Source organism: Thalassophryne amazonica, chromosome 11 (genome assembly GCF_902500255.1).
Source record: "Thalassophryne amazonica chromosome 11, fThaAma1.1, whole genome shotgun sequence".
Taxonomy (NCBI): Eukaryota; Metazoa; Chordata; class Actinopteri; order Batrachoidiformes; family Batrachoididae; genus Thalassophryne; species Thalassophryne amazonica.
The window spans coordinates 53,264,501-53,286,373 of NC_047113.1; the positions used below are offsets into that span (position 1 = coordinate 53,264,501).

Consider the following 21,873-nt stretch of genomic DNA (forward strand, 5'->3'; position numbering starts at 1 on the left):
TTTGATTCGATTTGTTTATTCGGCAAATAATGCATACAAACACGCAACATGTAAATAACACATGAAAGCATAAACGCTTATTTCCAATGTGGTCCTTGGTAAGTAAGTGGCTATTCAAAAATCAAAGTGTTTCGTGCAACAGTGTACTGAGAACAGAAATGTCCGAGGGTAACTTGAAGGTAACATAGGTTTTGATTATGGCTGCGGTCCGGTTTACTGTGTGTTGCTAAAAGAGTCAAATTTTAACAATAATTCCTAAATTCACCGTTTTTATCCGGGTTCTGTAGTTACAGCGTGAGCATATATTAGATCCGCAGTGTCCACATTACTGAAACAAAGATGGCATCGAAACTGAAAGGTACGTTAATTTCCTATGAACTAAGGCTAACTAGCTAAAGGTAAGCTAGCTGCCTTTTGTTTCTGATTTGCAAACATACATACATATATATATATATATATATATATTCGCACCAAACATTATACATATGTATGTATACGACCCCAATTCCAGTGAAGTTGGGACGTTGTGTGAAATGTAAATAAAAACAGAATGAAATGTAAATAAAAACAGAATAGGCTACAATAATTTGTAAATCCTCTTCAGCCTATATGCAATTGAATACACCACAAAGTTAAGATATATTTAATGTTCAAACTGATAGACTTTTTTGTTTTTTGTGCAAATATTTGCTCATTTTGAAATGGATGCCTGCAACACATTTCAAAAAAACTGGGACAGTGGCAACAAAAGACTGGGAGAATTGATGAATGCTCAAAGAACACCTGTTTGGAACATTCCACAGGTGAACAGGTTAATTGGAAACAGGTGAGTGTCATGAATGGGTATAAAAGGAGTATCCCCAAAAGGCTCAGCCGTTCATAAGCAAAGTTGGGGTGAGGATCACCACTTTGTGAACAACTGTGAAAAAATAGTCCAACAGTTTAAGAACAATGTTTCTCAATGTTCAGTTGCAAGGAATATAGGGATTCCATCATCTGCAGTCGATAATATAATCAGAAGATTCAGAGAATCTGGATAACATTCTACACGTAAGCGGCAAGGCCCAAAACCAACATTGAATCTGTGACATTGTACCTGTGACCTTCAATCCCTCAGGTGGCACTGCATTAAAAATCAACATCATTGTGTAAAGGATCTTGCCGCGTGGGCTCAGGAACACGTCAAAAAACCATTGTCAGTTAACACAGTTCGTTGCTACGTCTACAAGTGCAAGTTAAAACTCTAGCATGCATAGCAAAAGCCATACATCAACAACATCCAGAAATGCTGCTGCCTTCTCTGGGCCCAACCTCATTTGAAACGGACAGATGCAAAGTGGAAAAGTGTGCTGTGGTCTGATGAGTCCACATTTCCAATTGTTTTTGGAAATCATGGACGTCGTGTCCGCCAGACAAAAGAGGAAAAAGACCATCCAGATTGTTACCAGCTCAAAGTTCAAAATCCAGCATCTGTGATGGTATGGGGGTGTGTTAGTGCCCATGGCATGGGCACCTTACACATGTGTGATGGCACCATCAATGATGAAAGGTACATCTAGGTTTTGGAGCAACACATGCTGCCATCCAAGCAACATCTTTTTCAGGGACGTCCCTGCTTATTTCAGCAAGACAGTGCCAAGCCACATTCTGCATTTGTTACAACAGCGTGGCTTCGTACTAAAAGACTGCGGGTACTAGACTGGCCTGCCTGCAGTCCAGACCTGTCGCCTATTGAAAATGTGTGGCACATTATGAAGCGCAAAATACGACAACGGAGACCCCGGACTTTTGGACAACTGAAGTTATACATCAAGAAGCAAGAATGGGAAAGAATTCCACCTACAAAGCTTCAACAGTTAGTGTCCTCAGTTCTCAAACACTTATGTTGTTAGAAGGAACGGTGTTGTAACACAGTAGTAAACATACCAGTGTCCCAGCTTTTTTGAAACGTGTCGCAGATATCCATTTCAAAATGAGCAGATATTTGCACAAAACAATAAAGTTTATCAGTTTGAACATTAAATATCTTGTCTTTGTGGTGTATTCAATTGAATATAGGTTGAAGAGGATTTGCAAATCATTGTATTGTGTTTTTATTTACATTTTACACAATGTCCCAACTTCATTGGAATTGGGGTTTTGTGTGTGTGTGTGTGTGTGTGTGTGTGTGTGTGTGTGTGTGTGTGTGTGTGTGTGTGTGTGTGTGTGTGTGTGTGTGTGTGTGTGTGTGTGTGTGTGTGTGTGTGTGAATGTATTAGCAGTTTGTAACGTGTACTTTTTCTTGACCAACTTGTATAAATGTGTTTTAGATGTTTTTCTTAGTATATCAGTAAAACAGAATTTGAAATCTCCAAATGTTAATTTTTGCAAATAAGCAAAAAGCCACTGTATCTACTGGAAGAACACGTGACAGACCGAGCCAGCTTGCAATGATCCACATGGAATGGATATCTTTAAAAACAGAGCAAGACCCTGACCAGCAGAAGCTTCCTGCAGCATCTGTCAGAAACCGCTCACATCAAGACGAGGCCTGTTCAGTCATCTCCGGGTCCGTGTCCTGTTCACAAAATCGGCTGAGAGATCATCTTCCTCACCACCGAGCGATTGTCACGATGATGTTGATGGAAAATGGACTGGCACTTTTCCATCCGAAGCAGATTTTCAAAGTCCTTTACATTGATGCCTTAAATTCACCCATTGAACTCTGATGTCTTGCATGCTGCCATGCAAGACGTTCACCAGGAACAGCTTGGGGGATTAAGGACCTTGCCCATCTGAGAACTGTCTGGTCTCAAGCTTTAATCCATTCCGGACTTGTTATCGGAAGATACTGATTATTAAATGACTTTGATCCTGTGCAGCAGCAAAAATCAGGGCATTCCTAATCTTTTTTCTTTCTTTTATTTTTATTAACAAAAAAGTACTAGATACAAGGTCAGTGAAATTAACTCTGTGGATGATGTGATCTTTGCAGAAACAATGGATGCCACATTTGCAGCACTTGAGAATCTGAGTGAAGAATCAGTATATGGGTTTGCGATTTTACATGTACAAGATTAGGCTTTCAATGACTGATACCTTTGCAGTAGAACTAAGGTCCAAGTCTTTAGGATCCTCCTGGTGTTTCTTGCCTAACTAGTTGTATGTAAGACCTCATTGCTAACAAGTCCCTTAAGGAGAAGATGGGATGTCTTTGGAAACTAGATCACTTTGGAGGATCCTTGGATACCACTTATTTGCAAGACTTAAAGGAGGCATATACCTGGAATTATGAAGGAATGTCAGCTATGGCATTTTCACCACGTTTCTTGCAAAAATGACCAAGCACACAGGTGCCTCCGTGTTAAGGACCCCAGTAACTGGAAAAGGCCATAGTTGACGCCCACATTTCATATGGCTGCGACAGATGCTTTCAGGATGTTGAGATGGACCACTTGTCTGCCTGAGTAGCTGCCAACCAGGAGACATGGTAGTTCCACTTCTATTGCACCTAAAGCTGTATGTATGCATACAGAAAATTGGTAGTTCAAGGCATTTTTTATGTACCAAAGAAATAGTACAGCCTATTTGGAGGCCACTGTTCTTAAATACGAGGTCTGTCAATAAACGGTCCTTTTTATTTATTTTTTTTAAACTATATGGATTTGATTCATATGTTTTTACGTCAGACAAGCTTGAACCCTCGTGCGCATGCATGAGTTTTTCCACGCCTGTCGGTGACGTCATTCGCCTGTGAGCACGCCTTGTGGAAGGAGTAGTCCCGCCCCCTCGTCGGATTTTCATTGTCTGGAAATGGTGGAATGATTTGGACTTTTTTTTCCATCAGAATTTTTTCAGAAGTTGTTAGAGACTGGCACCTGGAAACCATTTTAAAAATTTATCTGGCTTTCGGTGAAAATTGTACGGGCTTCACAGAGAATAAGGACTGTTACTACAGCTTTAAGGATGGCTTTAAGGACGCTCGGCGCACCACTCTCCTCCCGCGACGATGAGGCAGAAAACGCCAGATCATTTCTAAGCTGATGGCTCCCTGGACATGCCGAGCTCTCCACAATTTCTCTGATACTTACTGGACTGGTAAGCATTGAAAGCCGAGATAGGCATGTCCCAACTTGTCCCATGACACGCCGAAATGGAGGTGTTCTTTGTCTCGCTCAAACAGCGAATCGGTCGTTATGCACGAAGCCTTCGCGCGGCTTTCCATGACAAAATCTCTTGTTAAAAGTGAAATCTGCCGGAAAATGGCTGTTGTCCAGCTCTTGTGATAACCAGAGAAAGTGCACACGACGGTCTCGTATCCACAGAACCATCAGCTTAGAAATGATCTGGCGTTTTCTGCTTCGTCGTCGCAGCTCGGAGCGTGGCACGCCGAGCGTCCTTAAAGCTGTAGTAACAGTCCTTATTCTCTGTGAAGCCTGTAAAAATTTTTACCGAAAGCCAGATAAATTTTTCAAATGGTTTCCAGGTGCCAGTCTCTAACAGCTTCTGAAAAAATTCTGATGGAAAAAAAGTCCAAATCATTCCGCCATTTCCAGACAATGAAAATCCGACGAGGGGGCGGGACCACTCCTTCCACAAGGCGTGCTCACAAGCGAATGACATCACCGACAGGCGTGGAAAAACTCACGCATGCGCACAAGGGTTCAAGCTTGTCTGACGTAAAAACATATGAATCAAATCCATATAGTTTAAAAAAATAATAAAAAGGACTGTTACTTTATTGACAGACCTCGTATGTGATGAATTGCAAATAACCAGTTCAAGTAAAGCTAAAATTTTATATAAATTTAAATTTGCAGCAAATGGGAACAGAATTGTATATAAACAATATGTAATGGTAGGTATCCAAAATGCACTGTTTAAATTGAAGGTGCGACATTTCTTAAGTTTTTTAATAAAAAAAAATAAATGTAATAGATAATGGACTAAAAAATAGATGAATGAAAGACTGATTTTCTGAAAGGTTGCTCATCACGAGTGAGGATTCAAATAATGTTTGTGTATGAGAGAAAGAGAGAGAGCTTCCGCATTCTTTGGTGTAATTCTTATTGGTGAACGCAAATATAGGTTCTAAGAAATGTAATTGTTTTGGTCATGTGTTTTGATTGCAGTTGGGAAGGTTGGTTCCAGGAACAAGGAGGATGCTCCCTATGAGTTGGAGAGCCAGTTTGTCCTGAGACTGCCAACGGTGGGATTGTTGAACTTGTTGAAAATTGTTGTTTTTCTCTTAAATGTAGTATTACTTATTTGTCATGGTGATATTTTGCTTTTATAGGAATATGCCTCCACAGTACGAAGGATTGCCCAGTCTAGTAGTATGAACATGAAGGACCGACTCACCATTGAACTGCACCGTAAGAGGGATTTAATTTTACATGTATTACTAGTGGTTTTTGCCCTGTGTGACAGCACTTTCCATACAACACACCAGTCCAGTTTAACTTGAACAGTGCTCTTATCCTCATATCATAACTGGCTGGAGCAGCATTGTATTTTCCTTTTTAACGTTTGCAGTAGGTTGTGCGTGTGTACTCATGAATGAGGTTTTGAAATTACCGGAAGGTTACCTTTGACCTCGCGTGGAGTGACGTCTTGTAAATCACTTCACAGGTGTTATCTGGTTTCAGAAACAGTGTTTTTAGATTTTAGAAGTGTTTGTTTTTTGTTACCTTTTACAAAATATATGAGCAACATATTAGATTTATACAGAAATAAGCTGTTTTTGAGAGTTTTCCACAATCTTGATTTATTTTGTTTGGATTAGCAGCCAGGTGACATCAGCATGCCTTTCTCTACTCTGATTGGCTGTCACCGTGTGATTCCCAGCATGCCTCGCACAAGTCAGGGAAGACCCCACATGATTTATGACGTTGCTATGGTCACTGTCACTTTGTGTTTTTTGCAGACAACATGAATTGTGATCATATTGGCAGTGTCTCATTGGCAAATATTCTCACTCATCTTCAACCGCTTACTCCAATTAAGGGTGACAGGGGGGCTGGAGCCTATCCCAGCAATCATAAAGCGTGAGGCGGGGTACACCCTGGGCAGGACGCCAGTCTGTCACAGGGCCACATATAGGCAAACAAACACACACACACTCGCACACACACCTACGGTCAATTTAATGTTTCCAGTCCACCTAACCTGGGAGTTTTTGGATGTGGGAGGAAGCCGGAGCACCTGGAGGGAACCCACACAAACACAGGAAGAACATGCAAACCCTACACAGAAAGGCCCCAGGTAGGAATCGATCCTATGGCCTTCTTACTGTGAGTCAGCAGTGCTAACAAATAAGCCACCATGTTGCCATGAATCCCCTATTTAAAGGCTCACATGCACACTCATCTTCAACCGCTTATTCAGGATCAGAGTGCTGGATCCTATCCTAGCAGTCCTATTTAAAGGCTAATAAATAAAATTATAGTGGTGCCGAAGAAAATTCTTTTTATCACTTAAATCTTGAAAAACCCAAAAGCTGTACACTTTTAAGGTGTATTCACACTTGGCCCAGGAGCCATGGACCATGCCCAAGCAAGACTTTCCTCCCTCCCTAATCCTCTGGTGGCTGGTATTCCATGTTCAGGGTCCAAGTACATCTACATCAACACAATGTGACTCTTGTTTTGAGAAATAATAATGGTGCATACCATTGGCAGATTACTGAGTTCAGCCCTATTCTGATCAGATTAGTTTTATATAAGGTGAAGTAATGTACAACCCCATTTCCAATGAAGTTGGGACGTTGTGTAAAATGTAAGTAAAAACAGAATACAATGATTTGCAAATCCTCTTCAACCTATATTCAATTAAATACACCACAAAGACAAGATATCTAATGTTCAAACTGATAAATTTTATTGTTTTTGTGCAAATATTTGCTCATTTTGAAATGGATGCCTGAAACACATTTCAAAAAAGTTGGGATGGGGCAACAAAAGACTGGGACAGTTGATGAGTGTTCAAAGAACACCAAATTGGAAACAGGTGAGTGTCATGATTAGGTATAAATGGAGTACCCCCAAAAGGCTCAGCCATTCACAAGCAAAGATGGGGTGAGGATCACCACTTTGTGAACAACTGTGTTTAAAAATAGTTCATCAGTTTAAGAACAATGTTTCTCAACCTTCAATTGCAAGGAATTTAGGGATTCCATCATCTATAGTCCATAATATAATCAGAAGATTCAGAGAATCTGGAGAACTTTCTATACATATGCGGCAAGGCTGAAAGCCAACATTGAATGCCAGTGACCTTCGATCCCTCAGGTGGCACTGCTTTAAAAACCAACATTATTATGTAAAGGATCTTACCGCGTGGGCTCAGAAACACTTCAGAAAACCATTGTCAGTTAACACAGTTCGTCGCTACATCTCCAAGTGCAAGTTAAAACTCTACCATGCAAAGCGAAAGCCATCAACAACATCCAGAAACACAACTGCCTTCTCTGGGCCTGAGCTCATTTGAAATGGACAGATGCAAAGTGGAAAAGTGTGCTGTGGTCTGGTGAGTCCACATTTCAAATTGTTTTTGGAAATCATGGATGTTGTGTCCTTCAGACAAAAGAGAAAAAAGACCATCCAGATTGTTACCAGAGCAAAGTTCAAAAGCCAGCATCTGTGATGGTATGGAGGTGTGTTAGTGCCCACGGCATGAGCAACTTACACATCTGTGATGGCACCAACAATTCTGAAAAGTACATCCAGGTTTTGAAGCAACACATGCTGCCATCCAAGCAACGTCTTTTTCAGGGACATCCCTGCTTATTTCAGCACGACAATGCCAAGCCACATTCTGCATGTGTTACAACAGCATGGCTTCATAGTAAAAGAGTGCAGATACTAGACTGGCCTGCCTGCAGTCCAGACCTGTCGCCAATTGAAAATGTGTGGCGCATAATGAAGTGCAAAATACGACAACGGAGACCCCGGACGGTTGAACAACTGAAGTTGTACATCAAGCAAGAATGAGAAAGAATTCCACCTACAAAGCTTCAGCAATTAGTGTCCTCAGTTCCCAAACGCTTATTGAGTGTTGTTAGAAGGAAAGGTGATGTAACACAGTGGTAAACATACCACTGTCCCAACTTTTCTGAAATGTGTTGCAGGCATCCATTTCCAAATTATTGCACAAAAACAATAAAGTTTATCAGTTTGAACATTAGGTATTCACAGCGCTTCACTTTTTCCACATTTAGTTATGTTACAGCCTTATACCAAAATGTAGGAAATTCATTTTTCCTCAAAATTCTACACACAATACCCCAGAATGACAATGTGAAAAAAGTTGTTTTTTTTTTTTTGTTTTTTTTTTTGTTTTTTTTTTTGGTGTGAGTTTTTTTTTTTTTTTTTTTTACAAATTTATTACAAATAAAATAAAATAAGAAATCACATTTACATATGTCCATGAAGCTCCGAATTGATTACAGGTGCATCCTGTTTCCACTGATCACCCCTGACATGTTTCTATAGGTTATTTGGAGTCCACCTGGGGTAAATTCAGTTGATTGGACATGATTTGGGAAGACACACACCTGTCTACATATAAGATCCCACAGTTAACAGTGTGTATCAGAGCACAAACCAAGAATGTTGTCAAAGGAGTCTGTAGATCTCTGAGACAGGATTGAGGCTGTAATTGCTCTCAGAAGTGCATCAAACGTATTGAGCATAGGGTGTAAATACTTACATGCATGTGATTTCTTAGTTTTTTTATTTTTAACAGGCAAAACTCTTAAAAAAAACTAATTTTTTACATTGTCATTATGGGCTATTGCGTGTCACATTTTGTGGGACAAAAATTAATTTACTCTATTTTGGAATAAAGCTGTAACAGAACAAAATGTGGACCAAGTGAAGCGGTGTGAATACTTTCTGGATGCACTGTATACGTAAGAGGTGGGTGTGGCTATATCATAAACAGTCCAGATGCCTTCCTGGTGTGTGTGTGTGTGCTTTCCCGGATCATATCAATGTCCTTTTTAATATCAATATTTGTTTTTCTTACTGAGTGCCATTGTACATCAACTCTAAGCATGCGTCACTGCTGAACAGTTGTAACAAAATGTGGCAGCTTCATCGTTTTTAAATGGTCAGTTACAGCTGTGATGGACAAAGTCATTTTCTGCTCTCATCACAAGCCACACACTCTTCTGCTGTGGATGCATCAAGAGCTTAGTATTTTGTTACAAATTCCCTCTTGTACATAACTTTGAATTTTACTATGACCACCGTGGTCGCTAAATTAATGAGACTCTCCTCAGATCAGTGTGAGACACTGTCTCACACTACACATACTGTATGTAGCTGTCTTTATTGTTATTTGTGCACTTTACAGAATACTTGCAGTTAAATGTAACCCTACAGAAATGCAGTGCAAATGAGAAAATATGATCTGATAGATGCTGAAAGTTGAGGCATGAGTCTTTCTGCTCTCAGTAGAGTACTGCAGTCGCGGCACCAAAACAAACTGAACAATGCCTGTCTCAGGCAAACAGATGTTAAATAAAGAGCAAATAAAGCTCACAAAGCCATTGCTTGTCTTTCAAAAAATGTGAGCATCATTCCAAATACTGGTGTCTTCATTATCATGAGATCCTGAATAGCATGTAATTATATTAATGTGTATTTGTTTTGGGGGGTTTTTGTGTGTGTATTTCCTCCTGTTGGCTTTGAAAAATGACACTCGCATTCATTTCTTGCTGATATTTTAAATGTTTCATTCAAGAAAATGGTGAAATTAATAAAAAAAAAATAAAGCAACTCATTTCTTAATTTGCAGATGTCCTTTACATTTGTAAAAATGTATAGTATTTTTAAAAAGTAAGAATAGAATTGTGGTTGTTCTTGCATTTTTTTTTAATCCAGTGTACGTGTGGCTGCATTACCCTGAGCTCATGGGTTGATACTGTCTTATGCACATCATACCATCATCAGTGGTTTTGTTCTTTCTGATTTGTAGCTGATGGTCGTCATGGCATAGTTAGAGTGGACCGTGTCCCTTTGGCCTGCAAACTGGTGGATCTGCCCTGTATGATCGAGTCTATGAAAACTGTGGACAAGAAAACATTTTACAAAACTGCTGATGTCTGTCAGGTAACACTGTAACATTAAAGTGCAGTGTCATCTTACTGTGTTAAGTTTAGGTTCATTGTTGCACCTGAGAAGTAGTGCAGTACATTTTTACATATTTGCAGAAAACTGAACTTAGCATTTGTTCAGATTCTACAAAGCATATCAATCAGCAATACACAAATCAGGTTTTTGTTTTTTGTCCGCCATGGGTTAGATGCTCGTATGTACACTAGATGGAGACCTTTATCCTCCTTTAGAGGAGCCCACTGGCACCGACCCTAAGACCAAGAAGAAGGACAAAGATAAGGACAAGAAATTCATTTGGAACCATGGCAGTAAGTAAATTCATATACATCACATCATTTTAAAGTGTTGTAAAAGTCTCACAACAGTAATGCAATAAGCTTAGTTTGACAAGACGCTAACTGACCTAATTAACCTCCTTAATTACTCGTATGTCATTCTGGTCTCCAGTCACCTGCCCTCTGAAGAACACGCGCAAGAGAAGATTTAGAAAGACTGCAAAAAAGAAGGTTTTGACCATTTCGTTTCTGCTTGAGCGTTATCTTCTCTTTCCCATCATTCTTTGTGATGAGTCATCTTTTTTGCAAGGTTTTCATCCAACAAGGCTTTTACATTACATAAAGCTGTGGTGAAAGTAACTAAGATGTACATACATACATATTATTTTGCCTCCAAGGTATGCAAAATGATGATTTCACCATTGCTTAGACGTGTGTGTGTGTGTGTGGACCACACTGTCTTTTGGATACATTTTCTTGATAATAATGAGCAATATTGATTTGGAGCCTTCTGTTTTTAATCACTAATGTGCTTCCTGGCCTGAGGCCAGCTGTTACTTTGCTGCAGATATGATACATGTGTGAGACTGAGTGAGAGATGCCGATTACGCTTCATGTAGCCCAATCTCTTTTCTCCCAGTACATTGAATCACCTGATGTGGAGAAGGAAGTGAAGAGATTGCTAAGTACAGATGCTGAGGCTGTCAGTGTCCGTATCCTTTGAGGCGTCTGCCTCATATTGCAGTCACTGTGGATTTTATTTTTCTGTTTTTGAAATGTAATTCAACTGTTGCTATAGAAATAGACTGTACATCATGTGATGCAGCATTTGCATGATTTTTATTGAGGCCAATTCTCTCCTGTAGTCACGTCTGTAACCTTGCAGAAAGCACAAGCAGGTTAATGCTGTTTCCTTTCAGCTCAAGTGTCATGTCAAACCCTTTTAGTATGTAAGTAAAGTTTATTTGTATAGCACCTTTCAAGATAAAATCACAAAGTGCTGTACAGGAATTTAAGAGCACAGAAATAAAAATACAGAAACTAAAAACAGCAATAACATAAAACTAGTTAAAAGCAAGTCTGTACAAATAGGTCTTGAGCTTGTCCTTGTAAGTTCACACTGAGCCATGGAACGTAGATGTAGTGGCAGTGCATTCCACAGTTTGGGTGCCACAACCTCAAATGCAGTCTCCTTTGGTCTTCAGCCTTGACCTTGGTACAACCAGCAGGTTCTGGTCCGAGGACCTCAGAGACCTGCTTGTCACATACGGGTGCAAGAGTTCACTGATGTAAACTGGCATTTGACCATGCAGAGCTCTAAAAGTCATCACCAGTGAAATTATAAATTATTTTATTATTATAAATTGCAGTCTGAAGTGAATTGGGAGCCAATTCAAAGAGGACAGAATGGGTGTTACGCAAGACCACTTAGAAGCCCTTGTAAGAAGCCTTGCAGCCGCATTCTCGACCATTTTTAGGCAGTCCAGCAAAGACTGGGGCTAGGGAACAGTGAATTAGAGTAATCAAGACGTGAAGAAATAAAAGCATGAATAATCTGTTCCAGCTCAGCTTGAGACACAATGTTTCTAAGGGGGGGGCAGTGTTCTGTAAATGAAAGAAACATGATTGCACAAGACTGGTAACGTGTGTCAAATTTGAGAGCCTTGTCATTTAGCAGGAATTCCAAAATATCTTTCTCGTATATATTTTGATGAAGACAAAATATGCTGGTGAAAGATTCTAATGGAAGTCTTTACTTCCACCAGGCTCACCTGGATTCGCTCTGTGTGCTGTACCTGTGCAATTTCATTAGTGGTTTAATGAATCTCTAAAACTGGCTGTCAGAGTAAGAGCCCAGCAGGGCTGCTGTGAATGGCTGCTGGCTGTGTATTAATTGAGACGGACCGTTCATTATCATTTTCTTAGTTTGTCACAGCAAAGCTAGGTTCTAATTATAGTTTCAGCATCGCGCAGCAGCAGTGAGCTGCTAGTAATTGCTAAAGTAACATTAAAGCTGTTCTAGTGGAGTGCATCCTCAGGTGTTTGCCCTTCATGCTCAAGTCAGAGAAGGGTTGCGTAGAAACTAGTGAATATCTTGTAGCTGAGAGGAGTGCACAAAAAGGTTTGTGGCCCTTAACCCCTTTTTTAGGATGGGAAATCATAGCGGAGGATGAGTTAAAAGAAGCAGATCAGAATGGCGGTCTCGGCAACCTGGACTCATCACCTGGGAACTCGGAACACAAAATGGGTAATGGGTCGTCTTGTAAGTGAAACCATGTTTTCTGAAATCATGAAAGCAGAGATGAAAATGAGCAGGTCTGCTTGACAGTGTTTACCAAAAAAGAAAAAAAAAATGTCAGTCCCATCACTGTGCAGTGATTTATTTATTTATTTTTATTTAACCAGGAGGTCCCATTGAGATTAAAAACCTCTTTTTCAAGGGAGGCCCCGCCAAGACAGGCAGCAACATAAAATAGGCACAATTACAGACATAACATAAAAAGAATAACATCACAAGAACACATACAGTAAAAAGGGTATCAGTAACAAATTTAAAAACTGCTCCGAACTCAGCTCATCGCACCAAATTAAAAGCATTGAAAAATCAAAGAAGCTGTCTCTATGTCTTTAAGCTTAGATTTAAACTCATTCAGAGAAACTAGGCAGTCAAGTTGTAAAACATCTTGCAGATTGGGGCAGAATAAGCAAATGCCTTTTTCCCAAACTCAGTACGAACATTTGGGACTGAAAGTAAGTAAAGGTCATCAGAGCGCAAGCAATATTGTCCAGTACTCCGTGGCTTGGTAAGGACACAAAAGTAACATGGAAGCAGACCTAAAATTACCTTGTATAACAATATACCAATGATGAAGCCTGGCCAAGGAAGGCCATCCCACCTGAGAATATAAATCGCAATGATGAGTCAGGACTTTACAATTTGTTATAAATCTCAAGGCAGCATGGTAAGCTGTATCAATTCTGTGAAAACACTGAGCAGAGGCACGCATGTACAAAACATCACCATAGTACAGCACTGATTAAAAAAAAAAAAAAAAAAAAAATTGGCAGCAACAAGCCGCTTTTTTACATTAAAGGAAAAACACAACTTATTGCAAAAATAAAAACCGAATTTCAATCTCAGTTTTTTCACAAGTTGAAGAACATGCACTGTGAAATTTAGGGAGTCATCAGTTAAAATACCCAGATATTTATAAGAACTAACAGTCTCAATGATCCTTCCATCCAGGGTGACCACAGCAGGGATGTGTCCTCTGAGCTTTGAGTTGCTAAAGATCATGAGTTTGGTGTTTTCAGCATTAAGAACAAGCTTTAGCTGATGTAGGTTACCCTGGATAACATTAAAAGCATCCTGCAGGTGCTTAATGGCCAGGGCAAGAGTAGGTGCACAACAGTAAATGACTGTGTCATCTGCATAGAAATGAACAATAAAATCAGACACATTTTGACCCAGTAATTAAAGAGGCTTGTCTGCTTTGGTTATGGGGGAAGGGGGTGTAATAATTAATGTTGGCCTACAGCTATGTATTAAATATGACTGATCCACACCCATTTGAAAATCACTTCAAATCTGGAATTTAGGAATCCACATTGGGCCTAGTCAAAATGCAATGCAAAACAGTGTCATCAACATAACAATTTTTAACTTCTTGCTCTTTCTGTAATTCTATGACTGTGCATTGTGAATGGCCAGCCCAGTGTGATGAGCTGAGGAAGATTTTCAATGACATAAGCAGCTCCAGTGAGGACGAGGAGGATGAAGGGGACCGGCACGAGGACGAGGACCTGAACATCATGGACACAGAGGATGATCTGGTCCGACAGCTTCAAGACAAACTCAGTGAATCTGATTCTACACAGCATGAAACTGATAGAAACAGCCATATAGGTGAGAGAATGACCAGCGTCCTGCACCAAAACTGGAAGTCCGTTTTACAATTTCTGGTCTCGCCATAGTTGGGAGATTAAGCAAAGAGCTGACTAAACCATAAGCATATTATATAAACATGAAATTGATGATTCTTTTGCAGATATAGAGTGTTTGTTAAAAGTACAGTTTGTTGTGCTTTCTCAGTGAATTCCTAAAAAGGAAAATCAAGTTGAACCTTGATCAATAGGGTTGAAGTAACAGGTGCACCACACACACACACACACACACACACACAAAATGGATATTGTGAAAAGCTGGAATTTTTAAATTTTATTTATTTATTTATTTATTTATTTGTCAGGTATTTCAGAAATTTAAATTCTTTTATATTCTAGTCATTACACATAGACAAATGTTTCAAGCTCATTTTGTAATGTAATTTTAACAATTACAGCCTACAGCTCCAAAAAAGTTGAAAATGCATATCTCAAAATAATATTTCATAATATTAATCCAAACAGTAGGTTTTCCGATATGTTTAACGTCTGAAGAGTTCCTTCATTTATGCACTCAGTACTTGGTTGTTGCTTCTTTTGAATGAGTTGCTGCATCAGTACAGCATGGTGCAGTTATGAGCAGCCTGTGGTACCTCTGAGGTGTTACGGAAGTCTGTGTTGGTGACACTCCTCTTCCTCAAAAATACATCATAGAATCTCTCTCAACAACTGTCAAGTCAGCAGTCTTCCCCATGATTGTGGCTGTGTACTGAACCAGTCTGAGAGATTCATGGTGTTTATACTGCATAAATAGACTTTAAGTGAAATATTCTAATACTTTGAGAAGTGCATTTTCGTTTCTTTTTTTCAACCTGTAGGCGGTAATACTGGTTAAAAAAATTCTTGTGTGGACTTTGAGAACTGAGTTAGGGTAATTTTGGGGTGCTGAATCCAAATTTGAGATCAGATTTCCGCTATCACATCATGTTTTTTGCAATCTGCATGTTCTGTATTCATGGATTATGCAAAAGTTGCTCATTCACTCACGAGTTTGACACCACTAATCATGCACAAAAGCAGATTTTTATTTATTTTTTGCCTCCTTGCACTCGGCCGAGACGGACGCATTTTTCCTCTCTCCTTCCCTCTCTATCTTTCCTGCTTCTGTGGCATGTTGTCTGTGAGGCTGCCAGCTTTGCCGCACATTGGAAACCATCTCTGGGAGGATGGCTGCACTGGAAAACCGCTTTGATCGTCAGTAATGACCACATCTCCTATATTCAGATGTATTGAAAGCCACTCTGTTTCAGACTGTGGAATCTTTCAGGCATCTGCTAATCTGGATATTCATTCGGCTTCCCAAAACACAGCTGCACTTCAAGGCCGCTGTGATAAAAACCTCCTGAAGAAGAACAACACTTAAGCCTCACACCCTGGTCTCCCCCCGCCCTTACTTTCTCCAGCTCTAATGTTGACTGTGGATAGTGGACTGTTCAGGGCTGGGCCCCTTTTCCCTCCAGGATGGACAAACAAGGCCGTTGACGGCACCTAAAGGCTGCCTCCAGAGTGTTCTGTCTGATAACTGGACTTTTCACATCTTGGTTGTCGTCTCGTCATCTCTCGTCTCTGTGTGATCATTGTTTTTTTTTTTTTTCCTGCATTGCTGCTGTGTGGTTTAACGCAGCAGCTATGAAGGTTTTTCTCTCCCTAGTTTTACCTTGTGTGTGCTTTTTATATGTGTTCATGTACCGGGCTGGCTTATGTGTGTTGTGTGTTATGTGTGTGTCGTCTGTTGTCATGAGGCCGGTCATGGTTTGCTCAGCCCTGCTGTTGACCTAGGCAGGGATGTACATCTGGAGCTGGTCCCCGGGCGCCTAAAGGCGACCTCTGCTCCTAACTGGCAATTAGGATGGGTTAAATGCAGTAGACACAATTCATTGTGCAGGGAACATGTTCCTATGTGCATATGACAATAAAATTCTTTTGAATCCTTTGAAAAGCATAGTTTTAAACCAGGTTTGCAAAATGTTAATAAAGAGCTGTAATATCGTTTATGGCGCTGAAGAGGTGTGCGAGACTGCAGCTTTTTCTTCAAAGCTTGATACAAGAAATATGTTTTCATATGTCAAAAACGCGATGTGATTTGCAAAAACTGGCAAAAACTAACACCAGATTCGGATTCAGCGCCTTCAAATTACCCAAAATCTGCTAAAAAATTCCATGCAAGGAAATTCGTGTTGACCGGGGTTATCAAAGCAAATTTGAAGTAGACATCCCAAATGAGTGTATCGTGGACAAATCTGAGCATGATCAGGTTTCTACAGACCCACCACCAAAAATTCCCAGTTGTAGCTGTAGTTTTTCTTTCTTCATTTCTGTATTTGTTTCTTGTTTTGTGCATTTATTTCTTTAAAATCAGTGGAAATTAATCACTAGCTATAAAACCTGATAGAGTTGCAACCTATTACATAAAAATTTTAAGTGGTACCAATATTTTGTTTTAAGTAGCTTTAAAAATTCACTGGTGGCACTTAATTATTTATTTATTTTTAATATAAACCGTTTCAACCAACTATTCATTCATTCATTCATTTTCTGTACCCACTTAGTCCAGTCAAGGGCCACGGGCAGGCTGGAGCATATCCCAGCAGCCATAGGGCGTGAGGCATGGTACACCCTGGACAGGATGCCAGTCTATTGCAACAGTTTTCTTTGAAAATTTAAATTAACATCGGGTTTTACAGTGATATGATGTGACATTATCAGGAGAGAAAGTAGGCTGGGTGGGTCCCTAATACCCACCACGGTCTCTGACATTTGTACCAGTCATAAATGAGAAAGTGAACTTCCAGTGTGAAATTAAGTCAACGCTTCTTATATCGCTGCAAAAATAACCTCAGCCAGCTATCTGGACTTGTGATCAGAGCTGAGTTTTCTAGGTCATGCGTCACCCTCGGACTCCAAACGTGGGTCTATTTGTGCATGCTTTCACTTAAAATACACATACTGTACCATCACCCACAGTGACGCACCTACAGATTACGATCAGCTCACCGTTTGCCTCCTCAGCTATCTAACCTGACAGGTGTTGTGGCTCAACACGTAGCTGAGACAGCTGTCCAGTCTGACAGCTCATTGCCTCCTTATCTACATATGTGGAGCTGTCAGTCTATAAGAATCATGGCCGGCTCCACTGCAGCAGCCCAGTGGAGCCTCTCTTCATGTGTGGGAGTCATTTCTGGCAGCCCTAAAATGTGGTAATAAATGGTTCTGCAGGAAGCTTTAATTCATTAGTACTCCGCCCTGCTTTATTTTGCATATTACATGGGAGCTATTACAGGATTGAAAGTCGTTTGTTGTGCAGAAGATCCAATTAGTTTGGAAGATAGCGGATGGTAATGGAGCCACAGGTTGCTGCTATGATTTATTACTTTAGTTGATTCTAATGAGAACCCCTCGGTGGGACCCACCGCACACTGATTTAGTTGTCATTTAGTTTTTCAGCTTGCCGGCGCACATCCTTTTTAATGCATTATTTTTCAAACTGACAGAGGCTTTCTCTTTGCTCAGCATGCTGAGTTGCACAATGTACGCATGTTGTCTTTGTGGGTTTTTTTCTTCTTCTTCATGTCCACACTGCACAAAAGCATTTTCTGTTTGTATGATAATGCTAACGTGATATTGCATTTACGCAATATCTCTAATATCAGAAAGGTCTTGTCTCAGAGTGATGCTGAAAAACTAATTCATGCATTTATTTCCTCTAGGCTGGACTATTGTAATTCATTATTATCAGGTTGTCCTAAAAGTTCCCTAAAAAGCCTTCAGTTAATTCAAAATGCTGCAGCTAGAGTACTGACGGGGACTAGCAGGAGAGAGCATATCTCACCCGTGTTGGCCTCTCTTCATTGGCTTCCTGTTAATTCTAGAATAGAATTTAAAATTCTTCTTCTTACTTATAAGGTTTTGAATAATCAGGTCCCATCTTATCTTAGGGACCTCGTAGTACCATATTACCCCATTAGAGCGCTTCGCTCTCAGACTGCAGGCTTACTTGTAGTTCCTAGGGTTTGTAAGAGTAGAATGGGAGGCAGAGCCTTCAGCTTTCAGGCTCCTCTCCTGTGGAACCAGCTCCCAATTCAGATCAGGGAGACAGATACCCTCTCTACTTTTAAGATTAGGCTTAAAACTTTCCTTTTCGCTAAGGCTTATAGTTAGGGCTGGATCAGGTGACCCTGGACTATCCCTTGGTTATGCTGCTTTAGACGTAGACTGTGGGGGGGTTCCCATGATGCACTGTTTCTTTCTCTTTTTGCTCTGTATGCATCACTCCGCATTTAATCATTAGTGATCGATCTCTGCCCCCTTCCACAGCATGTCTTTTTCCTGGTTCTTTCCCTCAGCCCCAACCAGTCTCAGCAGAAGACTGCCCCTCCCTGAGCTTGGTTCTGCTGGAGGTTTCTTCCTGTTAAAAGGGAGTTTTTCCTTCCCACTGTAGCCAAGTGCTTGCTCACAGGGGGTCGTTTTGACCGTTGGGGTTTTTCATAATTATTGTATGGCCTTGCCTTACAATATAAAGCGCCTTGGGGCAACTGTTTGTTGTGATTTGGCGCTATATAAAAAAAAAGTTGATTGAGTTGATTGATGATCATGTTGTTCCCTGCAGTCATGGAGTATCAACTGCAGATCAACAACATCAAGGCCAAACTCCAAGAAACCTGTGCCCGGAAGAAACAGCAAGAGGAGCTCATCATGAAAGTAGAAAACCAGGCCCTCAAAGTAAGTGCCAAATACACACGTAATGAGTTCTTTACACTCTCATGGTCATGTACAGAAAGTAGGTTTGTGTGTATAAAGTGCATGCACGGGCCTTGGAGGCATTTAAAAAGCAGCTGATTACCCACACTGATGGAAGGCTTTTTTTTTTTGTAAATGCTTAATATTGTCTGCCCTTTGTGGTTTATTCTGCAAGCTTTTCTATGCAGGGCATGAAAATGCCAAAAAAATAAAAGCATGAAAGTTCTTGCAGAGTACTCAGCGGTGAAGATTTTACAATGAGAGAAACATGAGCAGGCATCGACTCTTAATGTCGCCATTTAGAGCTCCCATTGTCTTGTGTTTTGGGGCTGCCGAAGCCCCATCTCTCGTCCTTATTATCACAGTTGCAGGGAAAAGGTCAGCTGTCTGTATATGGCATTTCAAGCGGGCTTTCTGTCACGGCCGAGATAGTGACACGAGGAGCCGAGGCAGTCACACATTTAAAATAATCACAGTTTAATGAGGCTCATCATGTTGACAAATCTTGTTTGTCTCTCTCTTCCCCCCTCCCAGAATCGCTTTCAAGCCGTGCTGGATGAGATCATTCAACAGGAAGAACGGGAGATGGAGCAGGTAAGAAACTCTATTTTCTTTTTGACGCGTTGCTGCTGCCACTCTTTTGCGTAATTGAGCTGTGAATATGAAAAACGTTATCAGCTGACATTCTTTTTTTGTCCATTTAAAAGTTAGTTTTCATACCTATGAGTATTGATGTACAACCCCTGGCAAAAATTATGGAATCACCAGCCTCGGAGGATGTTCATTCAGTTGTTTAATTTTGTAGAAAAAAGCAGATCACAGACATGACACAAAACTAAAGTAATTTCAAATGGCAACTTTCTGGCTTTAAGAAACACTATAAGAAATCAGGAAAAATAATTGTGGCAGTCAGTAACGGTTACTTTTTTAGACCAAGCAGAGAGAAAAAAATATGGACTCACTCAATTCTGAGGAATAAATTATGGAATCACCCTGTAAATTTTCATCCCCAAAACTAACACCTGCATATCAGATCTGCTCGTTAGTCTGCATCTAAAAAGGAGTGATCACACCTTGGAGAGCTGTTGCACCAAGTGGACTGACATGAATCATGGCTCCAACACGAGAGATGTCAGTTGAAACAAAGGAGAGGATTATCAAACTTTTAAAAGAGGGTAAATCATCACGCAATGTTGCAAAAGATGTTGGTTGTTCACAGTCAGCTGTGTCTAAACTCTGGACCAAATACAAACAACATGGGAAGGTTGTTAAAGGCAAACATACTGGTAGACCAAGGAAGACATCAAAGCGTCAAGACAGAAAACTTAAAGCAATATGTCTCAAAAATCGAAAATGCACAACAAAACAAATGAGGAACGAATGGGAGGAAAATGGAGGAAACTGGAGTCAACGTCTGTGACCGAACTGTAAGAAACCACCAAAAGGAAATGGGATTTACATACAGAAAAGCTAAACGAAAGCCATCATTAACACCTAAACAGAAAAAAACAAGGTTACAGTGGGCTAAGGAAAAGCAATCGTGGACTGTGGATGACTGGATGAAAGTCATATTCAGTGATGAATCTCGAATCTGCATTGGGCAAGGTGATGATGCTGGAACTTTTGTTTGGTGCCGTTCCAATGAGGTTTATAAAGATGACTGCCTGAAGAGAACATGTAAATTTCCACAGTCATTGATGATATGGGGCTGCATGTCAGGTAAAGGCACTGGGGAGATGGCTGTCATTACATCATCAATAAATGCACAAGTTTACGTTGATATTTTGGACACTTTTCTTATCCCATCAATTGAAAGGATGTTTGGGGATGATGAAATCATTTTTCAAGATGATAATGCATCTTGAACAGGAGCAAAAACTGTGAAAACATTCCTTGCAAAAAAACACATAGGGTCAATGTCATGGCCTGCAAATAGTCTGGATCCTAATCCAATTGAAAATCTTTGGTGGAAGTTGAAGAAAATGGTCCATGACAAGGCTCCAACCTGCAAAGCTGATCTGGCAACAGCAATCAGAGAAAGTTGGAGCCAGATTGATGAAGAGTACTGTTTGTCACTCATTAAGTCCATGCCTCAGAGACTGCAAGCTGTTATAAAAGCCAGAGGTGGTGCAACAAAATACTAGTGATGTGTTGGAGCGTTCTTTTGTTTTTCATGATTCCATAATTTTTTCCTCAGAATTGAGTGATTCCATATTTTTTCCCCTCTGCTTGGTCTAAAAAAAGTAACCGTTACTGACTGCCACAATTTTTTTTCCTGATTTCTTGTAGTGTTTCTTAAAGCCAGAAAGTTGCCATTTGAAATGACTTAGTTTTGTGTCATGTCTGTGATCTGCTCTTTTTCTACAAAATTAAACAACTGAATGAACATCCTTCGAGGCGGGTGATTCCATAATTTTTGCCAGGGGTTGTAATTACATTTTGCTCCCCCCTCAGCTACTCCACTTTGACCACACATCATCTTGGGTTGTTGTTTGTATTGACAAATGAGGGCAGCAAATTAATGTAGAAAGATGTGTTAATCATCATCCACTTAACCTCAAATTACACCCCGGGGCTGTGGGTGATCAGTCACTCCTTCACTTTTCTGCTCCAACAGTTGGCCTCCCTGCAAGAGCAGCTGGACTCGCTGTTAGAGAAGTGACCACCAGGGGGCAACCTCTTGTCACTTTGAACCAAACCATGGAGGAGGAGGAAGAATGCCTTCATCCAAGAAGGAGGGCGTTTTTGTTGACTGTTCTGCTGTGTCATTGCTTTCATTGTCACTTATTACATGTGCAACATGCTGCATTCTGTGG

The 21,873-nt window shown here is 40.3% G+C and overlaps 1 protein-coding gene across 2 annotated transcripts; it reads left to right on the forward strand.

The window, feature by feature from the left end:
• Positions 1-191: 191 nt before the first annotated feature.
• On the forward strand, positions 192-21,794 carry taf7 (TAF7 RNA polymerase II, TATA box binding protein (TBP)-associated factor). Of its 2 annotated transcripts, none has more exons than XM_034181711.1 (12): positions 192-358; positions 5,112-5,188; positions 5,276-5,354; positions 9,961-10,094; positions 10,288-10,408; positions 10,548-10,606; positions 11,016-11,088; positions 12,525-12,638; positions 14,088-14,282; positions 18,927-19,039; positions 19,592-19,651; positions 21,675-21,794. In XM_034181711.1, exons 1-12 carry the CDS (start codon positions 340-342, stop codon positions 21,717-21,719), a joined length of 1,089 nt encoding a protein of 362 aa, XP_034037602.1. In that variant the 5' UTR covers positions 192-339; the 3' UTR covers positions 21,720-21,794. The 2 variants fall into 2 exon arrangements, with proteins under 2 accessions (XP_034037602.1, XP_034037603.1); XM_034181712.1 differs by having other exon boundaries at positions 12,525-12,623.
• The last annotated feature ends 79 nt before the right edge of the window (positions 21,795-21,873 follow it).